The following is a 22,288-nucleotide window of genomic DNA, read 5'->3' on the forward strand; positions in this document are numbered from 1 at the left end:
TATTAGTTTATTAAGTGTACTTTTTAAATATCTTATAATTTAGTAAAAACCTTGAAAACATCATTTGAATATTCTCTAAATTACAAATTAAAATTTTTCTAGTTATAGTCCCTAAAACAGTTTTTACAACGTGGTTGTAAATAATTATATTATTTTAATTAATTTATGGATGTGCTAATATAATACAAAAATCATAAACAGAAACCTGAATCTTAAGAAAGCACCTGTTAATTTAAAGCTCTGCCATAATAGGTTTTTTCAAATTATATTTCTTCGTTGAAGAAATTTATTTAGTTATATATCTATTGTTAAATTGTCAACCCTATGAACCAATCGATCATTTTCCAGCCCCACTCCCGTTTAATATCTGCTAGTATCACTCCATTCACTTCTTGTAACCCTTAAATCCTTAATGATCTTATCGACCTCTCATTAGCAATCGTTTCTCCCCAATTGAGGTCGGATCCTTTCCGATCCCCTCCCCATCGAGTGCCCAAATACAGCTGCAATAAGTGGCAGGTTTCTACGGTCCCGAAAGACAACCCCTTTACTTAAAGTCTTCCGGAGGTGTCATAAATCCACATGTGGCTGTAAAGTGTTACTAATTTCTGTTTCCATTTCGATTTGTGTCTCTCTGCGTTTACCCATCTCACGACCCCTCACTCTTTTAAGTATCCTGGGATCTTGGTATTTTAGGGTATATTTTGTGCATAATACATTTGTATTTGTAAACTTGAAAAAAACTAAAAACATGAGAATGTAATTATTTTCATATTTAATTGGCTTGGATTAACCAAGAAAAATTGTAGGTTTCATTTTTTTTTTAATTTAAAACTAAATTTCTCCATACCATAAACATTTAAAAAATTAATTAACATTCTAAGTTTAATAGTCGAATTTCTATGCTATACTAACAAATACAAAACAATAATTGTTCAGTAAGAAAAACAATTTATAAAATGTTAAGACTTTAAATAAAACAACCTGTAATAATAAATTAAGAAAAAAAAGAAAAAAAAACTTAAATATATGCAAACAATAAAATAGAAAAATCCCAATTTATGAAATTACTTAATTAAAATATATACACGGTATTAAAAAGTCGAAAAAGTCGCCTTTACTATGATTCCCCACTCGTTTGTCGGCGACAGTCGTCACCCCCGTCTGATTTTCGATTCCGCTCTGGGGCCACCTAATTTCACATGAACATGTTAATGTTTACACGCGTACCGCGATGTTCGCCCCCGTCGCGTATCTCCCAAAACTGCCCGCCCCCAAAGACCCCGAACCACCCACCAAAGCCCAGCTAACGATCCAACCAACCACCGCCTTTAGCTTATCGCCACGATCGTTGGAATATCCGACGATTTCCGAGCTCGTCTTGGGGAAAAAGAACCGAGCGATCCCCAAGATCAGTCGCAGTTTGCCCGTCAGCCTCGTCGCGTCTCCTCTTATACTATCCGTAATCGTATTCGTAAGCCCCCTTTTGAGATCTTAAGATCCAGAGAGCTGCGTGGGTGAAAACTATAATATTCAATTGCGTTTTCAGTGATTTTGTGAGTGCTTGTGACGGTGGTTGAACTAATTTAGCAAGGGGTTTGGCGTGCGGCCACAAAATGAGCGAAACTTCAAACTCTAATTGTTCCAAGGATCGGGCCAAGCCCGTTGAGACCCTCGTCCTGGCCAACTATGCCCTGAAAGCTGAACAGAAAAAGGCCCAAGGACAAGGTGGTCGGAAGGAGGACGAACGCATTACCACGGCTGTGATGAAGGTCCTCGAGGGCTACGACTGGAATCTAGTTCAGGCATCAGCCAAGTAAGTCCTTTGGTGAATTTATAAATTTAATTCTAAAAAGATATATTTTTGTTTACATTTTATATGGGTTGAACTATATATTAGGAAATATTTTATATTGAATGCTTTTATTAATAAATATGTATTTAATGAATACGATGAAACAAATCATTTTCTATAAACACAGACGTGGTGAAACATAAAAATATATTTGATGTTAAAATAAAATAAACGTCCTAAAAAAACAGCATAAATTGAAAGCTATTTGTAATCTAATTTATTTAACACAAAAAAAGACACCTTGATAGACTTAAAATATAAAATAGTAAGAAAAATTATATTATTCCCCTTCAGAATTTACAGAATGAAATTCATCTTTTAAAAATGTTTAAACATGTTTTCACATCATATGCAAACATTTAAATATCGATGCTATTTATCTACGATGTGCTTAAAAAGGTACATTTTCAGTTAATAAATTAATAATTCTTAAATATTGAATAGTGTTAAATATAAGAAACAAGTATAAGGTAAAAAAGAAGGTGTTAAATATAAAATAGGAAGACAAATATTTTAGTATTTCAAGTCATTGCTTACGCTAACATTAGTTTTGAAAAATCTTCAAACAATTTTTGCCGTCTTCCAAATTGAGTCCTCAATGGAATCCCAATCCACCGCAGAACTCATGAATGACTAACCATGCCCCATGGAGCTTCGCTCAACCTTCGATGAGTTCGCTGATTAACACAATTTCCAGGCATATATGCTCATACGTGGGTTTTCTTTTATTTAACTGGATAAACAAACTTGGCGAACCGCAAAGGAAAAAGGAGAGACATATTGCTGTAGGAGAAAGGAAGAAAAATGCGAACGCAAAGATTGGGAATCTGCCGGCATGTGTAAATATAAATGAATTTACACATTCACACATATTAGACAAACAAACCTCGGCAATATAATAGGAAAAGAAATAATAGGAAAAGGCAATAACAAGCCACCAGATACAAAGATACAAAATACAGGCCTCAATAAATGTGTGCCAGAGAGGAACAAAATGTTCGAGATGAAGACGACGACGACAATTCAATTCAGGCATAAAAAGCGAATAAATATGTTTTTAGCGTAAAGATGCTAACTGCTAACAAGGTGGAGGAGGGGTTTGGGGTTTACTAACCACAGCAGATCTTAACCCAAGCGAACCGAGGGAGTTGACACTTGACAAGATGTCGTATGTGGGTTCCGTATTCTGGACCACTTCGTGTCGTGAGAAAGACAGCGGCTGATCCCTCTGATCCCTCAGATCCCCTATATTTCAGATTCCTCGGATCCTTGGGAGCTCCATACCCGTCTGTTTGACCGGCAATTAGCAAATGCCGGGGCTTCCACCTCCGGTCTTTCGGTAGGGGTCCCAGACTTATCTGAGTTTGTCAGTCGCTACCAGTCGCTTTGTTCTCTATTTTGTCGCCGTCGCTTATCACTGGCCAGAGATTACACTTTTTTTAGCTCACAAATGGCATCAGGCTTAAAATAATTGTCTCTAAAAAAAAAGGTACAGTGTCTAAATCTTTTTCATATAAAAAATGTTTATCTTAAACTTTGGTCGATTGGATATTTAATAACTTTAAAAATTAATGCATATAAAAAGTAATAGATTCATTTTCCGAAATAAAAAATGTTCATCTTCTTCATGTTATAGCTAAACATGTGTTCATATTGTGTCAAATAGAAAGAAAAAAACATTAAAGTAAACACACATTTCAAATGTAAAAACATATTTAAAAAAGGATTATTTTGGGAAAGAACTTGAGGAAAACACGTAGTTATTATTGATTTACGATTGTGTTTTTTTCCCCCAGTGTTGGAGGGTGAGGGGTCTGGTTCTCAGCTGTCCAGGGACAAACATCCTTGGGCAGAGTTCCCCTCCACTTCTCGTTGCTCATTGCAAAATGCGCAGAAAGCACTGTCAAGAGCACGTGTGTGTTTGCACAAGGATATGAGCGCCGTTTCCTTTCCTTTATCTATCCACAGTTGGGTCCCCTTTACCGCCTGATGCACCTTCCCCACTCACTATTGCCTCCACCGCTGTGGAAATTGTTTACCTTGCGCTTTATGAGCCTTGTTTATTTCCACTTAAAATCGCTTAAATGCACATCGCTTACTCCCACGTTCCCGCTCATCCAGCGCTCATCTATCGCTTCAACTGCCAGGTGCCCCTGTCACCTTCCAAATGAAATCTTTTAAATGCTGAAAAAATTTTGTAAGTGACGGTGGGAGATACAATTAATTGCCTCGCTGTTTGCTCTGATTGACAGCAAGAATTGATGCAAAATTGCTTTTCTTTTTCGGTTTTTATTGGGGTACATGGTAAATAGTGCAAAAGAAGTGACAATTATGCGAAGCTCTGCAAATCAGTTGATGTTTTTTAAATGATTTACTTCCGAATTAACCATTCGACTTAAAGAATGTCTTTTCTTACATTTTCAATAGTAAAGTTGTAATATAAGAATATACATAAGAAGGGTTTAATTTAACAAAATACACAAATTTTAAATTCAGCCTAATTTAAAATTTGTATACTTTATATTTATATAACTTAAAAATACACCAAAGCGCATAGCAAGTATTACCTACAGCCAAAAATGTGTGGTTTCCTTAACCAGTTTTTTATGATCCACTTTTAGCGAAGGGGAGACCGCAAACATTATATTGCTGTTTGATTTGGTTAAATGAACTTCTCGTGAATCACTTTAAAATTTGTAACCTAAGCTGGTGAGCCACTTGAATAGTCTGACTTGGCGTCGCACGATATTTAAGGTATGGAGTATGGGTTTGTTATTAAATAATACCAAATACCATGTGCGGAACCCCTTTTTATGCGCCCTGCTCTATTTACCCTCGACTCGATTAGATATGGCACATTATTAAGGAGGAGGAAAAGTAAGGAACCGCCACTTCGGGTAGGACTTTGGCGACGCTATAAATATTTCATTGCTTATCTGCGTGTCCGGCCCGAGGTGTTATCATACGCAATACACCCCACAACCAGGTGGGCAATACACAGAGCTCCTCGGTTCCCAGTGCTGAGCTGATATCATCGGATAGTTCTTCTTTCGGCACTGCGACGAGTCAATTTACATGGCCCCAACAAGTCATCTCGGGCAGCCTAACCAAACACTACCTCGAGTGCCGAGGAAGCTCCACACGATCCACACGAGGCCCCACCGCATAAACCCATCAACTGGGGGACACAGTGGGATATATCCACATGGTCTTTGTATTTTTAGGGTAGTAGGTTTAGTTTTGCGGAGTGAGAAGCTTAAAATGTTTTTCCTTACCATAATAAATTTTAGCTATAACATTTGAGTCATTTCATTCAATAATATTCCGAAATACATATAGTAATTTTATTTTTAATGTTTAATATCATTTAATAATACTTGGTGAAATTTTCCTTGTAAAGGTTTTAAGAATTTTATTATTTTAAAAGTAGTTTAGTCCATAAAGCCTAGATGTAGTTCCACAGTCTGCTGGCTTTTTGGCTGATGGTGGAGCCGACAGGACGGGCAAACAGGTTCCTCACTGTTGGTGAAGCCACCTCATCCACATCCCCATCCTCATTCCCATCCCTTCCAGAATTTCGCCCACAAGAGCAGCAACCTCAGCTCCTGGTGGCCGGTAAAAGTTTGTGCAGCGGCAACAACAAGAACAGATTCAGATACACGTGCGGCTTACAAGGCAAATATTGATTTTGTTGTTGCCGATGATGACCCCCCACCCACATAACCACAAATGCTGGCCCAAAAGTTTTCAGCCTAGACTTTCGTATTGCATATTCTTTGTTGCAGCTTAAATTTACAAAACATTCGATGGGCTCATCTCCCCGAAATTTTCCATATTGATGGGGAAATTTTATGACCAGGTGAGCGACAATGGCCGAAAAAGTTCGAAAAAACCAACTAAATTGCTAGTAAACCAAGTTGGCGGAACGATGTGAGCCAAAGCCACTGGGGCTGAAAGGATTCCGCGATTAAGGACACAAAATCTGTCTAAGAGGGGGGAAGTTCAAGAGGTTCAGAAAGGAAGTGTAGTGGAACATTGATTTGATGAGCTTAAAAGCATTACATTTTTTTATATTTTTGCAATCGTAATAGTCTTTAAATTTAACGGTACGTTAAACACGACTTACAAAAATAAAAACATAAAAACAATTTGGTTCCAGTTGTTTTAAGTTAAAACTTTTTTCTGTAAGCTAAAATAAAGCTTAAAGAGGTGGAGAATTCTATATAATATATAAGGTAAAAGATACAAGAGTTCAGACCAGTTACCATTAATATTAAAAATATAAATAGCAATTAGTTTCATTTGGTTTAATTAACATTTTTTTTTGTAAGATAATAATAATTTAAGATTGGTATTCTAATTAAATAATTTAGTTGAATAGTTTAACCATTATTTTGTTTAAGGGCATCCAATCTTTTTGTTAGCCCTGCGAATTTTGGTTGACCTTTGGGGTATTTTGCCAAATATTAAACGACATTTACGCATTAAATTGAAGGCGCATTTTATCCGGCCATAAGCTTTTAGCAGAAGTACTCGCACATTTTTGCGCAAATCCGCTCAATATGCCTTTAAAAAAGGGTTCAATGGCTCAGCGGCGTTTCGATTCCCATCATTTATCCTTTCGTTTCTCAGTGTGTGTGTTTTTTGGGAGCTGGAATCCCTGGGAGAATTCTCCGGCCGCAGTTTCCATGGCTCAAAAACACCCATGCGATTATGCCTCGAATGGCGGCGTCTACCGGAAATCCCGTGCGAAAATACTCGATGGATGGACGCAAAATCACCAGCGGCAAAATAGGTGGGGAAATTCAGAGCGAACTTTCCATTTTTGTGAGATTCCAGCCCCATATTGGCGTTACACTACGAAACATGCAAACATTGCTGGGCGGAAAGTAATAAATAATTTTTTATGTTGACTTGTTTAGCATTTCGGTGAATCATGACTATTCGTTAGAATTTAAACGCCCGATTTTGATTAGAAATGAGTCATTGCGTTTTAAAGACCGGTTTAGAAGGCTATGAAAGTGACAAGCATTTGACTGAATATTAGAGTTATTTGTTAACTTAAAAGTTATGCATTGCTACACTTAGAACACAAAATTTGTAAATTTTAGGAAAAATTTCTTTAGACTTAAGACATTTTTTAGGAATTTTTCAGGTAATTTTTCGTAAATAAATATGAAAGGCACGTTTTTAGGTTGAGTCAATTGTTTCTTACATTTCCTTAAATCAAAGAATTTTTAGTTCTGTTTTCAAACTTATTTCAATATTTTGGTTTATTTTATTTAACTAAGTATGTGCTACCACGCCCGTCCTGTTTGCCGAGAATTGGATTCTGGGCCAGCACATGACAATCATCAAATGTCAGGGACATATATCCAGCTGAAATGCTACTTCTACAGCATTGATTGTAGCTGCATCCACCCCCCAATCCATCCGAAAATCCCCTTTCCGCCCCACAGCCACCCACAAAAAACCAGAATGATGTAGAGCTCTGGCTCTACGCCACTTAAACTGTCGCTCTTCATTGCGCGTTCCACTGCCACGCCCCCTTTTCCTGAGTCCTTTCACGCCTACCCAGTTGGTCCTAGTTTTGGTCAATGGCGCAGGGAATACGTGTCCTTTGCGGGGACTCTCTGTCACTTCTCTCGAGTGCGGCACAGTGCGCTGTAAAAATAAATTGACTTGGAAATTGAAAAAAACAAGAAGATGAAAATGAAAATGAGAGTGGAAGTGGAAGTGGAAATGGATGAGGACATGGCCAAATGAAATGATAACAGAGAATGGGATCCGGATGAAGTGGCCAAGAGGCGGCTTAAATCGAAAGGGAAAGCTCAAAAAGCCGCTGCTTGAGAGGTCGCCATGTGTGGCTGCTTTGAGAGGACACTCCGGCTCATATAAGTTTCCAATAAGTCCGACCATTTCCATTGATCCCTGACCTTAGTCGAGTAGCCAATGACGATATGTTTATCTTGTTACCAGAACCACGCAAAGTTTTCCTAAAGCACTGAACACAATCATTTCACTTTTTTCTTAAAAATATTTTTCTGTAATTGGATTTCAATAATAATAAAATGATTTTAAAAAAGATCTGATTTCTGAACTCTTCAATTAACAAGTTTGGTGATGGACATTTAAAAGACACGAGTGACTAAAGTATCTTTATACATATTACTTACCGGGCTTGCCCTTAAATAGATTTCAATGGACAGCTTCTTGTAAGAACCAAATATTGCTTTAGACTCTTTCCACTACTCGTGCCTAATAATTATATAAATAATGTAATCGGCTATAAAATTGATTTCCCCATATTGTGGACGTTTTTCGAAGTGCACGTGGCAAGTAACAGTCACAAGGGCTGAGCAAACTCAGATGCAACTCTCACGGTAGCGGCACCCATGTTCTGCGAAAAAGGGGCAGTTGTACCGGCTTATCACCTTATCAGGGCTCCTTGGTGTTTGACCACCTTTTCGGACTAACTTCGAAACATAAAAGAAGAAAGGCCAACCGACCGCAGGGCAAACAGGCAACTGCATCCGTTGGGTGCATTTCTAATGGCGAGGGCAAGGAAACCAAATTTGTTTGACAAGTGTCGTAAAAAGCGGCAGCGGCTGCGTGGGAAAATGTGGGCACTGCCTAAGCAAATAAAAAATAAAGACGAAAAAACACAACACACCAAAACGAACTGCGGCGGCTGCAATTTGTTTACATGCGCTGTATCTGTTAGATACATTTCATATTTGTGAACTTGTGAAAATCGCTGAGACGTCTCCGCCGCTAATTAGGCGCATTTGTCCCCAGTTTGACATGCGCTTACAAATTGGAAATGAAAATGGGCATGGAAATGGAAATGGAAATTTTCGTGCCATGTTTACAGCTTCGTGTTAAAGCTGTAAATATTTGGGATTCCCTCCACTCCAGCACCGCTAAATTTAATAACAAAAGCGCCAAATGGCCCATTGCTGATAAAAGATGCGCAACAAAAGCCAAAGTGTATCTTCACATCTCTGTATCTTTGTATCTTCGTATCATTGGCATATGCGCAAAAATGGAAAGCTGCAAATTCAAAATTCCTTGCAGTCTCCACTCATTTCTCATATTTGCTCATGAGCTAACGGCCACTTGAAGATATCACTTAATGAGATTTGCGCATCTCCGAATGCAACAACAGCAGCAAATAATGAAGACGTGCTTGAGTTGCCAAGTGCCCCGGGGATCTGCTATATATATATATATATATATCTCTGGGGGGCTCAAAGGTGCACTGTGCCAAGAAATATGGTAATTCTAAAAACACTCGTGAAAGAACCACATTTTACAACATGTTCTTTGTATACCTTCCTAATTATTTTAATTTTTTTGTAGTTCTATAAAAGTTGGGTTGAAATATATCTTAATAATGTTTCGTTAAACGAATAATTTCAAACCGTTTAAAGTTATTTTTAGGGTAGGTTTAATTTTTAAAAAGAATACAATTTTACCAACGGCTTATTTATTTCCTTTCGGATTCTAAAGAAATCTTGTCAGTTTTAAGTCCTTTTAATGTTCTATATCCTTTGGTACTTATCGCCTTTTCAGATGTTTTTCAATAAAAAGTGTCATATTAATCTGGAAAACATACACCATTTCTTTCCGTGTAGCCCAGGAAACACTGCACCACCTCCCAAGTCCCAGAACAGAGTGCAGCAAAACGAACATCACTTGATTCTGATTAGCGTGCTGTCAAGCGTGAGAGTTGCATATATACTCACAGATACTTTTGAATTGGGGGGTGGGTGGCTAAATAGGATGCTGGGAGGAGGGCGGGGGTGTGAGTGGGAGTGGCAGGGGGCGGGTCACGACGCCGACGATACCAAAAGGCAGATAACAAACCGCCGAGCATCCCCAAGTCGATGTCCATTTGGCCTCCGGTCGCGTTTTTAATCGCTTAATAAGCTCGGCCGAACTTGTAATTAAGCCCAGGCCAAAAAAGGGGCTAACAACAAATGCTTATAAAAAAGGTAATTAAAGATAGGTTTACTTACACCTAACTTATTGAAACGGATAATGTTATTTGGTGGAAAAGCAGTTCGCACCAAAATCCTAGTCATATAAATATTAAAGGTTTTTAAACTGACTTGAGAATGTCTTAATCAAATAATGCAAATAAAAGCTTGAAAACTTTCTCATGGTACTCAGAAATGTATGTTTGTTTGCAGATTTATGCCCATGTCTTAATTTTGAGTGCAGGGATTCAGAAAAAAAACACCTGCTATTGTTTTGCACTGATTGAAAACAGTCTCTTCCAGGCATAGAATGCAGCCAGGCATATCGAATAAACTAAGCCACAGAGGCATTAGCACACGCACACCCTACTCGATTGAAAGATTTAGCTAACAAATCTCTTGCCTTGATCATGTTTACTTAGGATAAATAATTCAATATAGAAGGCTTCGAAAAAAGGTAAGCAAGCCAGAGGGAAATCCCGGGCATAGTGCTCCGCCCCTTAGTACGCCTATCTCTTTGATTGAATCTCTGTCTTCATTGCATGTCTCAATGCTTGACATGCCAAATAAAAATGAATATGTAGATAAAAACAATGTAGGTGCTCGGATGTATGAGTAAAAAGAGAGAGGTGTTATGTTTTAACACTGAGAAAATTATCTAGAAATTGGCTAGGAAGATAAATTTTAATACAAAAGGAAAAAAAAATAATTTTCGGAAACTATTTCAAAACATTTGATATAGAGTTGAACAAGCAAAAATATTTCAAAGCCTAAAACTTTAACTATTTTGTCAACATATTTTAATTTAGAATATTTCTCAGTGAACTTGTATTCAATTTTGTATATCCGTATGCAGCAAAATTGGGTAAAGGTACCATTACCCTTCACGGGTTTACTTGAACGAGTTTGTGTCTTTTTGTCAATGGAATTATTTGGAAGGCCTGGCAAAAGACAAATGGTTAGAGCAAAACCTCGTTGCATACTTTATGCAAAGCCAAGATTTGTGGCAACCACTTAAAGGATTCCCAATGCTGTTTCGCATTGCTGAAATAGATTTCTAGCCACCAATAGCCCACTTCTCTAGAATTTTGCACGATTTTGCTGATTGCTTTTGTTTGCCCGCTGCTCTTTCTCCTTTAAAAATTCATTTTTGACTGCACTCTTGAACTTTTCTGGTGCTTTTTCTTTTTTCTACTATTTACCACGTCAAGTAAAAGTTTTAATTGCAATTTTCAGTTTGACAATTTGCGTTGTTGTTCCGTTTTCGGTGAACGGTCGACAACTTCGTTTTTTACAATTAATAAAAGTTATTTACTTGCAGCTTCTGACTGATTTCGAACTTCTTGCCATCTTTTTTATTGCAGGGCGCCCACGGACCGCAAAAAGGAGCACATCAAACGCCCCATGAACGCCTTTATGGTCTGGGCCCAGGCTGCCCGTCGGGTCATGTCCAAACAGTATCCGCATCTGCAGAACTCGGAGCTAAGCAAATCGCTGGGCAAGCTGTGGAAGTGAGTACAAGTATAAGTATAAGTTCACTATATATACACCACTCGGACCGAAGGAAAATTGAGGAAAAAGGAGGCACGTCTCGGGCTGCGTAAACGTTGGGGCATGGACCACTTGAAAAGTGTCTTTTATAAGCTCCACTTCTTGGCCAGACAAAGGTGGTCGGGGAAATACCCCCCAAGTCTGGCTAAGGGCTTTTCGACGAGACAGGGAATGGCATCAGCCGACAGTTCCCAGTGCCAAAGAAATAGTATCAGCTACTCCTAGGAAATCCCAACTGAAGCTCAGCAAATAAAGTCAGATAAACATCTAGGATAATTTGCTGCACCTGTTGGGTTATATTTCATGTTTCATAAAGCACTGCTGTTTTATTAGTTATCTCAAGTATATTTAGACTCGAAAGAAAATTAAAGAATTGTTTCCTAAGAGTTTGCTTGCCAGTTTCGATTAACAATTAACATTACCAGATAAATTGTTTCCTAAGAAAACCCAGCTGAGGCTCGGAAATTAAAGTCGTATCAACATTTAAGAAGCTTAGATAATTATAATTTGCTTCACCTTTTGGGTCATATTTCAAAATAATCTGCTCATCAACTTGAAATATTATGTTTCTCAATTTATACATTCAGATTTGAAGGTGAAATATACAATTATTTCCGTAAAGTTTCCATGCCTCTTTCAGTAAAAATAGTAATTCATTGAAACATCGAATTATACGTTGCCGCCAATTAATTCTTTTTCAGATTTCTGTGAATCGCAAAAGGGAAATAGTCGCAGTGACAGTCAATTATTCCGGGTTTATTTATGGGCTAACAAATTGGTCTGCTCGCATTCCCAATTAGTTGAGGCGGATGCTTCGCCTTCTTATCAACCGAAGACTTCACTCCTTATCGCAAGTCGCTTGAATCACTGAACTGTGAAATTTTAATTTCAAGTCGGACAATATTTTATTACAAACAATATATGAAAACGACGCCGCTGTGGCGCAGATCGCTTTTGGTCCTGACAGTTTTGCATTATTCACGAACAAGAGATATGCGGCTGAAAACTTTTCAAGAGGGGTAAATGCCAGTGATTCACGAGATCGATATTTTTTATTTTGTGTGTAATTATACATAGTTCTTTAAAATGAACAACCATCCAAAGCCCGTATTATTGTCGAATACGAAGTTAATATCAAGCCTTTACTTGTAGGAAATATAATAATTGGTTGTTAAGTTACAGCTACACTATCGTTTTCTATATCGCTGGTCCATATAATATAATATTAAATTCGGCTTCTCACTGATACTTTTTTCTTTTCTTTATTTACTTACTATATGTATAGGCTGGAATGTAGATGTAATTAATTTTATTCTTTGTACAAAAAGAAAAAATAATTTGTTCTGATACTATTCTTTCTTAACTTTGCAGAAATCTAAAAGATAGTGATAAAAAGCCGTTTATGGAATTCGCCGAGAAGCTTCGAATGACGCACAAGCAGGAGCATCCGGACTACAAGTACCAGCCAAGGCGGAAAAAGGCGCGGGTAATGCCTTCGCAGCAGAGTGGAGAAGGGGGATCCCCGGGACCTGAAGTGGGGAATCCGGGAAACTCCGGAAAGCCAAGGAGCAGCCAGTCCGCGACAACCAATGGGCAGAGGCGGGCGGTCAAGTCAAATGCAGCTGGGAACTTGGGAAGCTGCCCATCGTCGAGCATCTCGAATTCTAATGTGGCCACTAGCTCCTCGGATGTCTTCAGTAATGAGGCCTTCATGAAGTCCCTGAACAGTGCCTGTGCGGCCAGTTTGATGGAGCAGGGTCTCAATGAGACTGGCCTGGATTCGCCATGCTCCACGGCCAGTTCGCTGTCCTCACTGACGCCCCCGGCCACGCCCTACAGTGGAGCCTCCAAGACGACTTCGGCCAGCAACTCCAGCAGTCTTCTAATGAGGCAGCTAAGTGAACCGGTGGCAAATGCCGCTCAGGACTACGGAGTTCTGCTGGAATCTGGCAGGGAATATGTGGCTTTGGGTGAGGTTAGCTACCAGGGACAGAGCGGAGGAGGAGAAGGTCAGGAAATGGATTTCCTGGAGAATATCAACGGGTATGGCTATGCGGGGAGTCGGGTGAACTATCCTGGCTACTCTTATCCACCAAATGGGGGCAACTTCGAGCAGCAGCAGGCGTCACAGGCCAGTGGAGCCTTAAATTACAAGCCAGCAGCAGCAGTAGCAGCAGCCACCGACATCGATCCCAAGGAAATTGACCAGTATCTCATGGATCAAATGCTGCCCATGACGCAGCACCACCACCACCTACCGCTGCACCACCCCCTTAATCACACACTACACCACTCGCCGCCTTTGAACTCCTCCGCCTCGCTTTCCTCGGCCTGCTCCAGTGCCAGTTCGCAGCCGGTGGTGGATTACTACGAGCACTTGGGCTATTCCCCAGCAGCAGCACCAGTCCCCACCTCGAACTTTGGCCCCCAGCAACCATATGCCAACGGTGGAGCTGCCATGACCCAGCCCCACCTCAGTGTCCCTTCACCCCAGCAACAGGAATTGCAATCCCAGTCCCAATCCCAATCCCAGCAGCAGGAACAGCATCCATCGCAGCATCATCTGTGGGGCACTTACACTTATGTCAATCCCTAAGCCACTTCATTTGCACATTTGTTGTCCGGCACAGAGAAAAAAAGTCACGTTTGTTATCAATTTGTTATGGAAATGAACAAAAAACCAATTTTGGTTGGTCAGTATGATACGGAATTCCAAGCAGGGACCTTAAAAAGACTTTTAAGATTTTTATTTAAAAAAGATTTCCGATTTTTATTTTTTAACGTCAAAAAAAATCTGCGAAATTGAAAATGGAAAAAATGTCTTGATTTCAAAATGCGCAAAAGTCAACCACTGTGCAATCGCCAAGGTAAACCAATTAAATTAAACTCCCAAGAAGCCTTTTGAAATAGAATTCTCAAATAAAGTTTTTTAAGGTTTTGACTCTAAGTATTCAAAAAGAGGATGACCGTCCCTTATCTATTTAATTTTAATAAGAACATACAGCTTGCGGAGACCAGCTTATGCGCAAGTTTTTAAACTGTTATTTGGAATATCAAAATATTTAAAATTATTAGTCTTATTTGTTTGAAATCTAATTATGCTAGTACAAATTTAAAGTTAACCTGCTTTTTTCTGTGTACCTCTTTCCCCTTTTCGTTTCGTTTCTTGTCCCTCTTTATGGGTCACTTGGATGGCTTTCGTTTATTGGTTTATTGTCTGTGCAATGTCTGTGTGTACGGGTGATAGTGCATGTGTGGGTGTATTTTGGCTCGAGGGTCTGTTTGAATATCCCCTGCAATTTAAGCTAATCGCTGCGATTTTCGTTTATGACTGCATTATTTCTATTCCCCATCAATATGCCATTCCAGAGCGAATTGGAGAGAAAAGCTTGGCTATACAATCTAAATGGAAATTGCTAGTATTGTTAATGAGAATGTTTTTGTATTGTCAAAAATACTAAGTTCATAGCTAATTGGAAGCAATATAAACTAATAGTTTTAATAATACTTGTACTTGTAAGGAAATATTGTTTGAAATTGGCATAGAAGTATACGGAAATGTATAAGTAATAATTTAAAATATATAAATAAAATACAATAAATAGTATAAAAAAAAGTTATCGTTTTTAAAATGGAAACTTATGGTTTACATTAAACGTTAAAAGGTGGAAAACTAAAAATTTTTTAATTTGTTTTTGGATAAGAAATAATTAAAATAAACAAAACAAATTTAAGACGAAATAGAGGAAAGGTTGAAAAGGTAAGCAAATCAAATTGTAACAATTTAGAATTGGCCCGCAAATGGAATTAATACCAAAATCCCAGATTTCACTGAAAACAAGGCATCAAAAACTGAGAGGAGGGTAAAAGTTCACTCAGCTTGGGCGTGGCTTATGAAAATTTCCCACACTCTGTAGTTTTAATTCAGTTGCTGTTTGGTGTCTACACCTGGAAGTATGGCACCTGTAATCGTTGTAAAACCAAAACAAATTCCAACGAAATTAACACCCGCCTACCAAACAGGTATTTCACTCCGTTTTTTCGCCAAGCAAAACAATTTGAAACAAAATGAAAACCACACTCAGTCTCGAATGGGGAACGCGTTTTTTTTTATTTGTTTTCTTCTTTGTGTTTTTTATTTAGCACCGCATTTATATTATTTATTTCAATTTGGAAGCTTTAGTTCAATTTGCGCCTGTAACAAGTTGTTGTTAATTGATGCGTAAATAGGTAGGGGAAAATATAAATGTACGAAACAAAATATTAGAGAAGAAGTAAACCAAAAAAAACCTTGCCAAAATGGCCGGGAAAATAAAATGGCCGAGGGTAAACAGGAATTCATTTATATATATGTGTATGCATTAATTTCGAAAGTTGCAAATTAACACATTTACCGAAACCCTTGTTTATTTACTCATATAATTTATGTACAGTATTTGTTTTCATAAATTTTTGCATCTTTTTCTTTGGTACCAGGCGCCGGACGCTTTCTCACTAATTATGTAAATTTTTTTCGCCGATTGGACAGAAGATTTGATGTATTTATTGCGAAACAAAAAGTTGCGAGAAAGTATAGAAAACTTCTCGAGGCTAAAGCAAAGAATTTGAATAGTCCAGGGCGAAATTAATAATCAGTTAATGAGATTGCATTCTAAATATTTTAATTTGTTTTGATTGAGTTGTCCTAAGGGGTATACTGAAAAAAGAAATTGGAATTTCAATGAATTTTTATTAAATTAAGTTAATAAAATACATTTAAGGGTCTTACCAAAAATTATAACACAATTTAACGTTGCTTTTAATATTTTACTTCACTTTTCTTCGAATAAATTTCGTTCCAGCCAATGGCTTACAAAAATTTCTCATTTCCTTAATTTAGATGTAAATAGCTTCACGTTCTCAATAATTGAGCATTCATGAATAGAGGATTATTTAATTAACACAATTTGATGATTGTCATAGCCATGAAGGCTATAATAAATTTGGGGAGCAGAGGAGTTGGTCACGTGGCAAATCGGATTCAGAGCTAAATGCACTCAACTAGCAAATGCGAATGTCATTCCTTATTAACATAAGTAACCAGGGTAAAAGGCCAGATAAATGTTGTGACTTCCTTTCATGTCCTACCAAGGAAATTCATTTTCGTTTGGGGTTGTTTAAATATTATTAAAACTAATGACGTTGGCAGCAAAGTTTGGCCATCACTACTTTTACGACTGGTCATGGAACGTGTCGTATGCGTAATGACATTTTGTTGCCTTGTGCTTTCGCTGAAACTCAATTAAAGTTTTCCCCTGCGGTCTCAGTTTAAATTCACTTAAAACTTGGTTGATCCGATTGTCAGATGGTGGATGTTGGGTGGAGAGTTTACGGGACACTCTCATTAGACTTCGGCTTAGCACCTGGGAAAATGTTATTCAAATTAAGCTGCACACGAGATCCGACTAATGGCCGTAGAAAACTTCTGATCCTCCTCGGAAAACTCAACTTGCCGAAAATTGAAAAAGCGAGGGGAATGGATGGGAGGTCCGGGTAATGGCCGCCGCATTCGGGCTGTCTGTTGTTTTCCTTCGCAATTTCGTTTTTAACGGCAGCAAAATGTGAAAATGTCAGGCACTCAAGCAGCTCAAGTTATCCTGCTGAGCGCAGAACAAACGAAATAAAAAACAAAAAGAAAATAATAATGTGGAGCCATTTGAATAAAATATAAGGCGAGAAAAGTTAAATGTAATGCGAAAGCCGCAGCCAAGCTCCATTCTTTTTGCCGACTTGAAAGTAAATTGAAAATTCGTTCGTTCACAGATGAAATCAAAGAAATTTTGCTGGATTACAGCTCTTGTAGAGTTTGTATGAACTTGTCTAACAAAATCTCAAAAGATTTTAAATAAAAATCGTTCACATTTAAATAAAATCTATCAAAATCTGTGATTAATATTATATAATATATTAAAATAAAAGTGGAATCGTCGGGCATTATTGCATTTTTTATCAAAAACTGAAGAAAAACTATATAATATCTTCTGTAGTCTCTCTTTTTTCGTCTCTTACATATTTTGTATATTAATAAAATGAGTTTTACATTTTACGGTACAAAAAAAAAAATGGTCAGCGTATTTAAAATTCGATAGATAGACATAAAATTGCTTAGTTGCTTTTTCAATGTTACCTGCCTCGTTTAACCGAAATATATTCGAATTTTTAATGCGACCCCGCCCCCTAAGAACGAAAAAAGCAAGAAAGGTAAGATGATATTAATGGCATTAGGCGAAGGTCTTTGCACAACACCACTCACCACCCACTTCCCCAGCCAAACTGCTTGCAAAAGCAGTTAGAAATGCAAACACAGTACCACTAAACTCCTCCAACTGCTTTAATGCCTCCGCCTGAAAGTATGCAGCAAAATAATTTTGTTTGCGCATTAATCAAAGCGATTTTTTGGGGATGGGGGCGCAAAAAGAGGCGGAGGCGAATGCGTGGGCGTGACAAGAAAAGTGTGGGAGCCAAAAAATCACTTTTGGACCAACGCTTTTGGGCCATCAATCAGAGTCAGGCAAATGCTGCTTATCATATTGCTGGTAGACTGGTAGAAAAACGCTGGCAGTGCATCAAATTGATATTTGTCAATAATCTTTTTTCGGAAGCGGATGTTGCGGATTCTGCGGATACTGAGGATATTGCGGGTGATGCTGCGGCGCCGGTTGCTGTGATAAATGTCAGCCCGAAATGACAAAATACGCTCTGCGGCTGCAGAAAAACGTGACGAGAGCAGCTCCGAGTGCATGAAATGGCTGGAATCACCAATAAATGGCCACATCAATTTAATTAAAAATGCTTACTTTATGGTAAAATGAAAATATGTATCCACTTTTGTTGTTGTCGGGCGATAGTGAGGCTAATTAAATAGGAACTTCCGTTGGCCGGAAATTGATATGTGCTTACATTGTTAATCACCATTACGACATGAAGATTTCATTTAATTGTGCAATTTAAGAAAGTAATTTTTAAATAATTTATTATGTTTACCCTTAGCACTTAACATAACTTTTAGTTACTTTAATATATATAACCTCGTCTGCGTAAAGACATTTTGCAGTATAAAAAAGTATTTTTTAGTTAATAGTCTTTTAGTCAGTTACTAAAATTATATTCATTTTTAAGCATTTTTCGTTCCTTATTAAATTAAGGAAACAAGTGTTTGTTGTAAATTGGTTAAAATAGTATAAAATTCATTGCATTTTTACTTAAAAAAGGTTTGTAGTTAAGGTAATTTCCCTTCAGTGTGGAAGCCCCAAATACATTATAGACTTCACAGATACATTTTCCGCCTTAGGTGAGTTTGAATTACCCATCAGTCGCTGCTAAATACATCAAATATTAGCCCGATGATAGAGTCTCCGTTGAGCTGCGCTCGCTGTTAATATTTGTCCATACCGTTTACTCAACTGAAGACCTGCTGAATTTGGCTCGATGCGAAACTATCAACTCGATTCGTGTGCGAGGGGCAACTTTAATGTACACAGCTCCCCCATTAGCAGAGACATCGAGCTGCTTTGAGTCCCCAAATGGCTGTATGTAGATACTAGAGGCCCTTGCAGTTGTTTCTTTTCCTGGTCCTTTGCCTTTCTACGGGCTTTTGCCGGCTTGTTTTCAATTATCAGGCATTACACTTAGGTACACACTTTGATACACATCGTTGCCTCTCGGAGTCTCGAGGTTTTGTGTGTGTGTTCGTCCTAATCAATGAACATTGAACAACTTCTGGCATGTGGATGTGGAGCTTTTTATGAACACGTCCGCATTTTACATTCACCGAGTGTAAAGGTCTCAAGGGGAAACTGATGCATACACAAATGTACAATATATTATGATTTTAGTCATGAGAGGAGAGATAGTAGGTCTAGATAGTTGTACACAACTATTTTTTACATTTAATTACCATATTTTCCCTTTTTTATTTTTAAGTTAGTAAGCACTGAATTCAGCAAATAAATCCCACATCTTATAGTCTGTCTATAAAGAACTTTTATTCTTTATATAAGCAGTAACTAAAAAGAAAACTTTTATATTTTTTAATTTTTTGTGTAACGTATTTATACATTTTTTTGTACTCTGATAACTAGACAACAAACGCAACCCTTTGCAGCTCTATATATATAGTGGGTGCAAGTGTGAATCTCTTGCATACAACTGCAACTGATTAGCAATTGCACAATTAACCCCTGGAGGCCTACACGTATGTACGAGAAAATTGAAATTGCCTTTTAACTAGATTTTAACTCCCCACCCCACTTCTTACGTTCTTAGTGAACAATGACTTGGCACATTTTAATTAACCCATTGTGCCACAGTTCCTGCTTCGTGTCAGCAATTATCATTTGCCAACGTATTCGAACTGAAACCGACAAAACGACGATGAGACGATGACAGTCAGCGGTTTTTAATTAACTTTACAAGTCCCGCGTTTCTGCGGAAATTAAAGACTAAAAATAGCTGGTTGTGGTAGCCTTTGATTTTAGATAGGTTTGAAAAATCATATAGAAAAAGGGAACATGCTTTTCAGGAATGTGTTTTAGCTTGTTGTCTCAAATTGTGTTAGTTATAAATATTGTAAGGCGGTTTTTTGACGATAATAATGTGCACAGACAAAAATTGTTGATTTATTAAGAAATTTGATAATTTTATTTAAAAAATTTAAACCATATATTTCATTTTAAGGAGTTATCATTAAATTTAATTTTATTTTAAGGTGTTTGAGTAATGAGACTTACAATGCAAATTAACTTTATTAAAATTTTCAAAGTTTAAGTTAATTCAAATTTTTTTAATATGAAACTTTGTTTATTAAAGAGGCAGTGTACAAATTAAACATTCTATCCTATCCTTGCAGTTTTTCAAGTTTCGTTCATTTAATGAGGGGGTGTAAAAATGGTATACCTCTACCTAAATAGTTTTTCTACCATTTCTTGCTATTCTGAGGCTTCCCAAAGTTTTTGTTATGTGTGAAATTTCGTGCTTGCCGCAATTTCTCCTGCTGCTGGCGCCTTCCAAAGTCCTTTGTCTGCGGTTCCTGTAATGTGTGTGTATTTTTGAGGGTGGCATCCAAGGCAACTTGGAGCGTCTTAATTAGCTAATGGTTGCCTTGCTGCCAGGCGGCCTTGCAGGCACGAAAAAGGGCTTAGACTGCTTCGCCGGCTGAAACTCAATTTGCCTCGTAACAAATTGGACTGATTGGCATGCAAAAAAAGAGCTCGTTTTTGCCCGCTGCATTGGTAATAATGCAAGGGCTTCCCTATTTTGTTCGAGACTTTGATGTTCTCTGTCGGAGGATTTACGGAAGCGATGGAAATGCAATTTTTTACTGCGCCCTGCAATCCTACCACTTTGGTACTAAAGAAGGCAATTTAATTTGTGAGGAAAGATCAAAACCTGCAGCCATTTTTCCTTACCTAGAAGAAACATCTGCTGAAAGGACACACACTTAATGGCTTATGTAAATTTCTGCTCTTCAATGGCGAATTTTAATATGTAGCCACATAAACATTGCTCTGGCCCTGTGGTTTTTGTCTATCCGGTTGGCTTTTATGTAAATGGCTGGCCAACAGTGCGTATGATGTACACATAAAATGTTTACGAGTGTCTGTAATAAAATCAAATCAAAATTTAATGCTTACACCAGACATGGAGTGGAGATCCTTTTATGGCTTTGCATCCATCAAAATGTCAAATGAGCTGTCCACACGAGATGGTTGGATGGTGATGGTCCTGGCCACATGGACATATGCTAAGGACTAGGGACTCTGGACTCCTTTGTTTGCCTTCCAGGAATTCTAGCTCTCCGGATGGAGCATCAATCAGGTTTCGCTGAATGTCGGTTTGGGAATTACAAGGGGAAAACTTTCTGCTAATCCATTTTACGTGCCTGCGATGGCGAGGGATATTCCAAGGGCAAGGCCAACAATCCGGCTCATTCGATTCTCTGGTCGAGCATGAGAAATGAATTTACTTATCTGTTAGGCAAAATTGGAGTTGTCTCTCATCTGGGCACTCATCCCCCACTCCTTTTGGTGCTTTTCCGATGGATGATTTCCTCTTCCGGCAAAAGTCGTCATCAAAAACAACCCAAAACATACAATTCCTTTTTCTTTTAATGTATGCGAAAAGATAAGCAGAGGGGAGATTTTATTTGAAAGCTGTTTAAAGGGCAAATGCGACTTCGTTCAAAGTTTAATGAAATGCTTGATAGAGTTTTGTTTTAAAACTCATAAGATTATATTTTTGATTTTTGACTTATTTGAATGTTGCTCAACCAAATAGAAATAAAAAAGGGTCTATTTACTAAATATATTTATTACTTTGATAGGATAAAATAATTTTAAAAGTATCTATAAAAACGTATACAATTTTCTTACCAAATTAAAATTGTATGAAATGTTCCCTAATAAAAAAAAACGCTTTTTACTTGGAAACATAAAAAACACTTTATATTTATAGTAAAATATTTAATTTTATAAAAGGAAAAATATTCAATTTAATTTTTATATTCTCTGTACTGTTTATAAAAATTTGTTTATTCAATAAATTTATATTTATTCATTGTCTAATTCTGTTAAATCCATACTTATTTAGTCAAAAGCGAATTATAATTTATATCTGCCTTTAAAAAGACTTCAGACTTTTAAACGGAAAGACCATTAATATAATTTAATACATTTTTCAATAATTTACGAAATGTGAGTCATAAAAACAAAGTAATTGCTTCTTACAGTTTAAATTACTTTCTGAGGCAAGCAGTGGATATGCCCTTAAGCATTTGTTATAGAATGTTCGTGCCAAGAAGTTATCGCATCTCGATGGCCATTAAAGCGAAATATGAACCCTTTTGGCCAAATGAAATTGCTTA

The 22,288-nt window shown here is 37.6% G+C and overlaps 1 protein-coding gene across 2 annotated transcripts; it reads left to right on the forward strand.

Moving 5' to 3' along the window:
• Positions 1 to 1,433: 1,433 nt before the first annotated feature.
• LOC108142902 (transcription factor SOX-10) lies at positions 1,434 to 14,935 on the forward strand. Of its 2 annotated transcripts, XM_017266990.2 has the most exons (4): positions 1,440 to 1,474; positions 1,550 to 1,816; positions 11,202 to 11,348; positions 12,760 to 14,935. In XM_017266990.2, exons 2-4 carry the CDS (start codon positions 1,617 to 1,619, stop codon positions 13,982 to 13,984), a joined length of 1,572 nt encoding a protein of 523 aa, XP_017122479.1. In that variant the 5' UTR covers positions 1,440 to 1,474; positions 1,550 to 1,616; the 3' UTR covers positions 13,985 to 14,935. The 2 variants fall into 2 exon arrangements, with proteins under 2 accessions (XP_017122478.1, XP_017122479.1); XM_017266989.2 differs by having other exon boundaries at positions 1,434 to 1,816.
• The last annotated feature ends 7,353 nt before the right edge of the window (positions 14,936 to 22,288 follow it).

Source organism: Drosophila elegans, unplaced genomic scaffold (assembly GCF_018152505.1).
Source record: "Drosophila elegans isolate 14027-0461.03 unplaced genomic scaffold, ASM1815250v1 contig_468, whole genome shotgun sequence".
Lineage (NCBI taxonomy): Eukaryota > Metazoa > Arthropoda > Insecta > Diptera > Drosophilidae > Drosophila > Drosophila elegans.

Coding starts and splice junctions, on each gene's coding strand:
- LOC108142902 (XM_017266989.2), top strand. CDS start 1,617: ATGAGCGAAACTTCAAACTCTAATTGTTCCAAGGATCGGGCCAAGCCC. Junction 1,817..11,201: donor CTAGTTCAGGCATCAGCCAA/GTAAGTCCTTTG, acceptor TTTTTATTGCAG/GGCGCCCACGGACCGCAAAA. Junction 11,349..12,759: donor TCGCTGGGCAAGCTGTGGAA/GTGAGTACAAGT, acceptor TTAACTTTGCAG/AAATCTAAAAGATAGTGATA.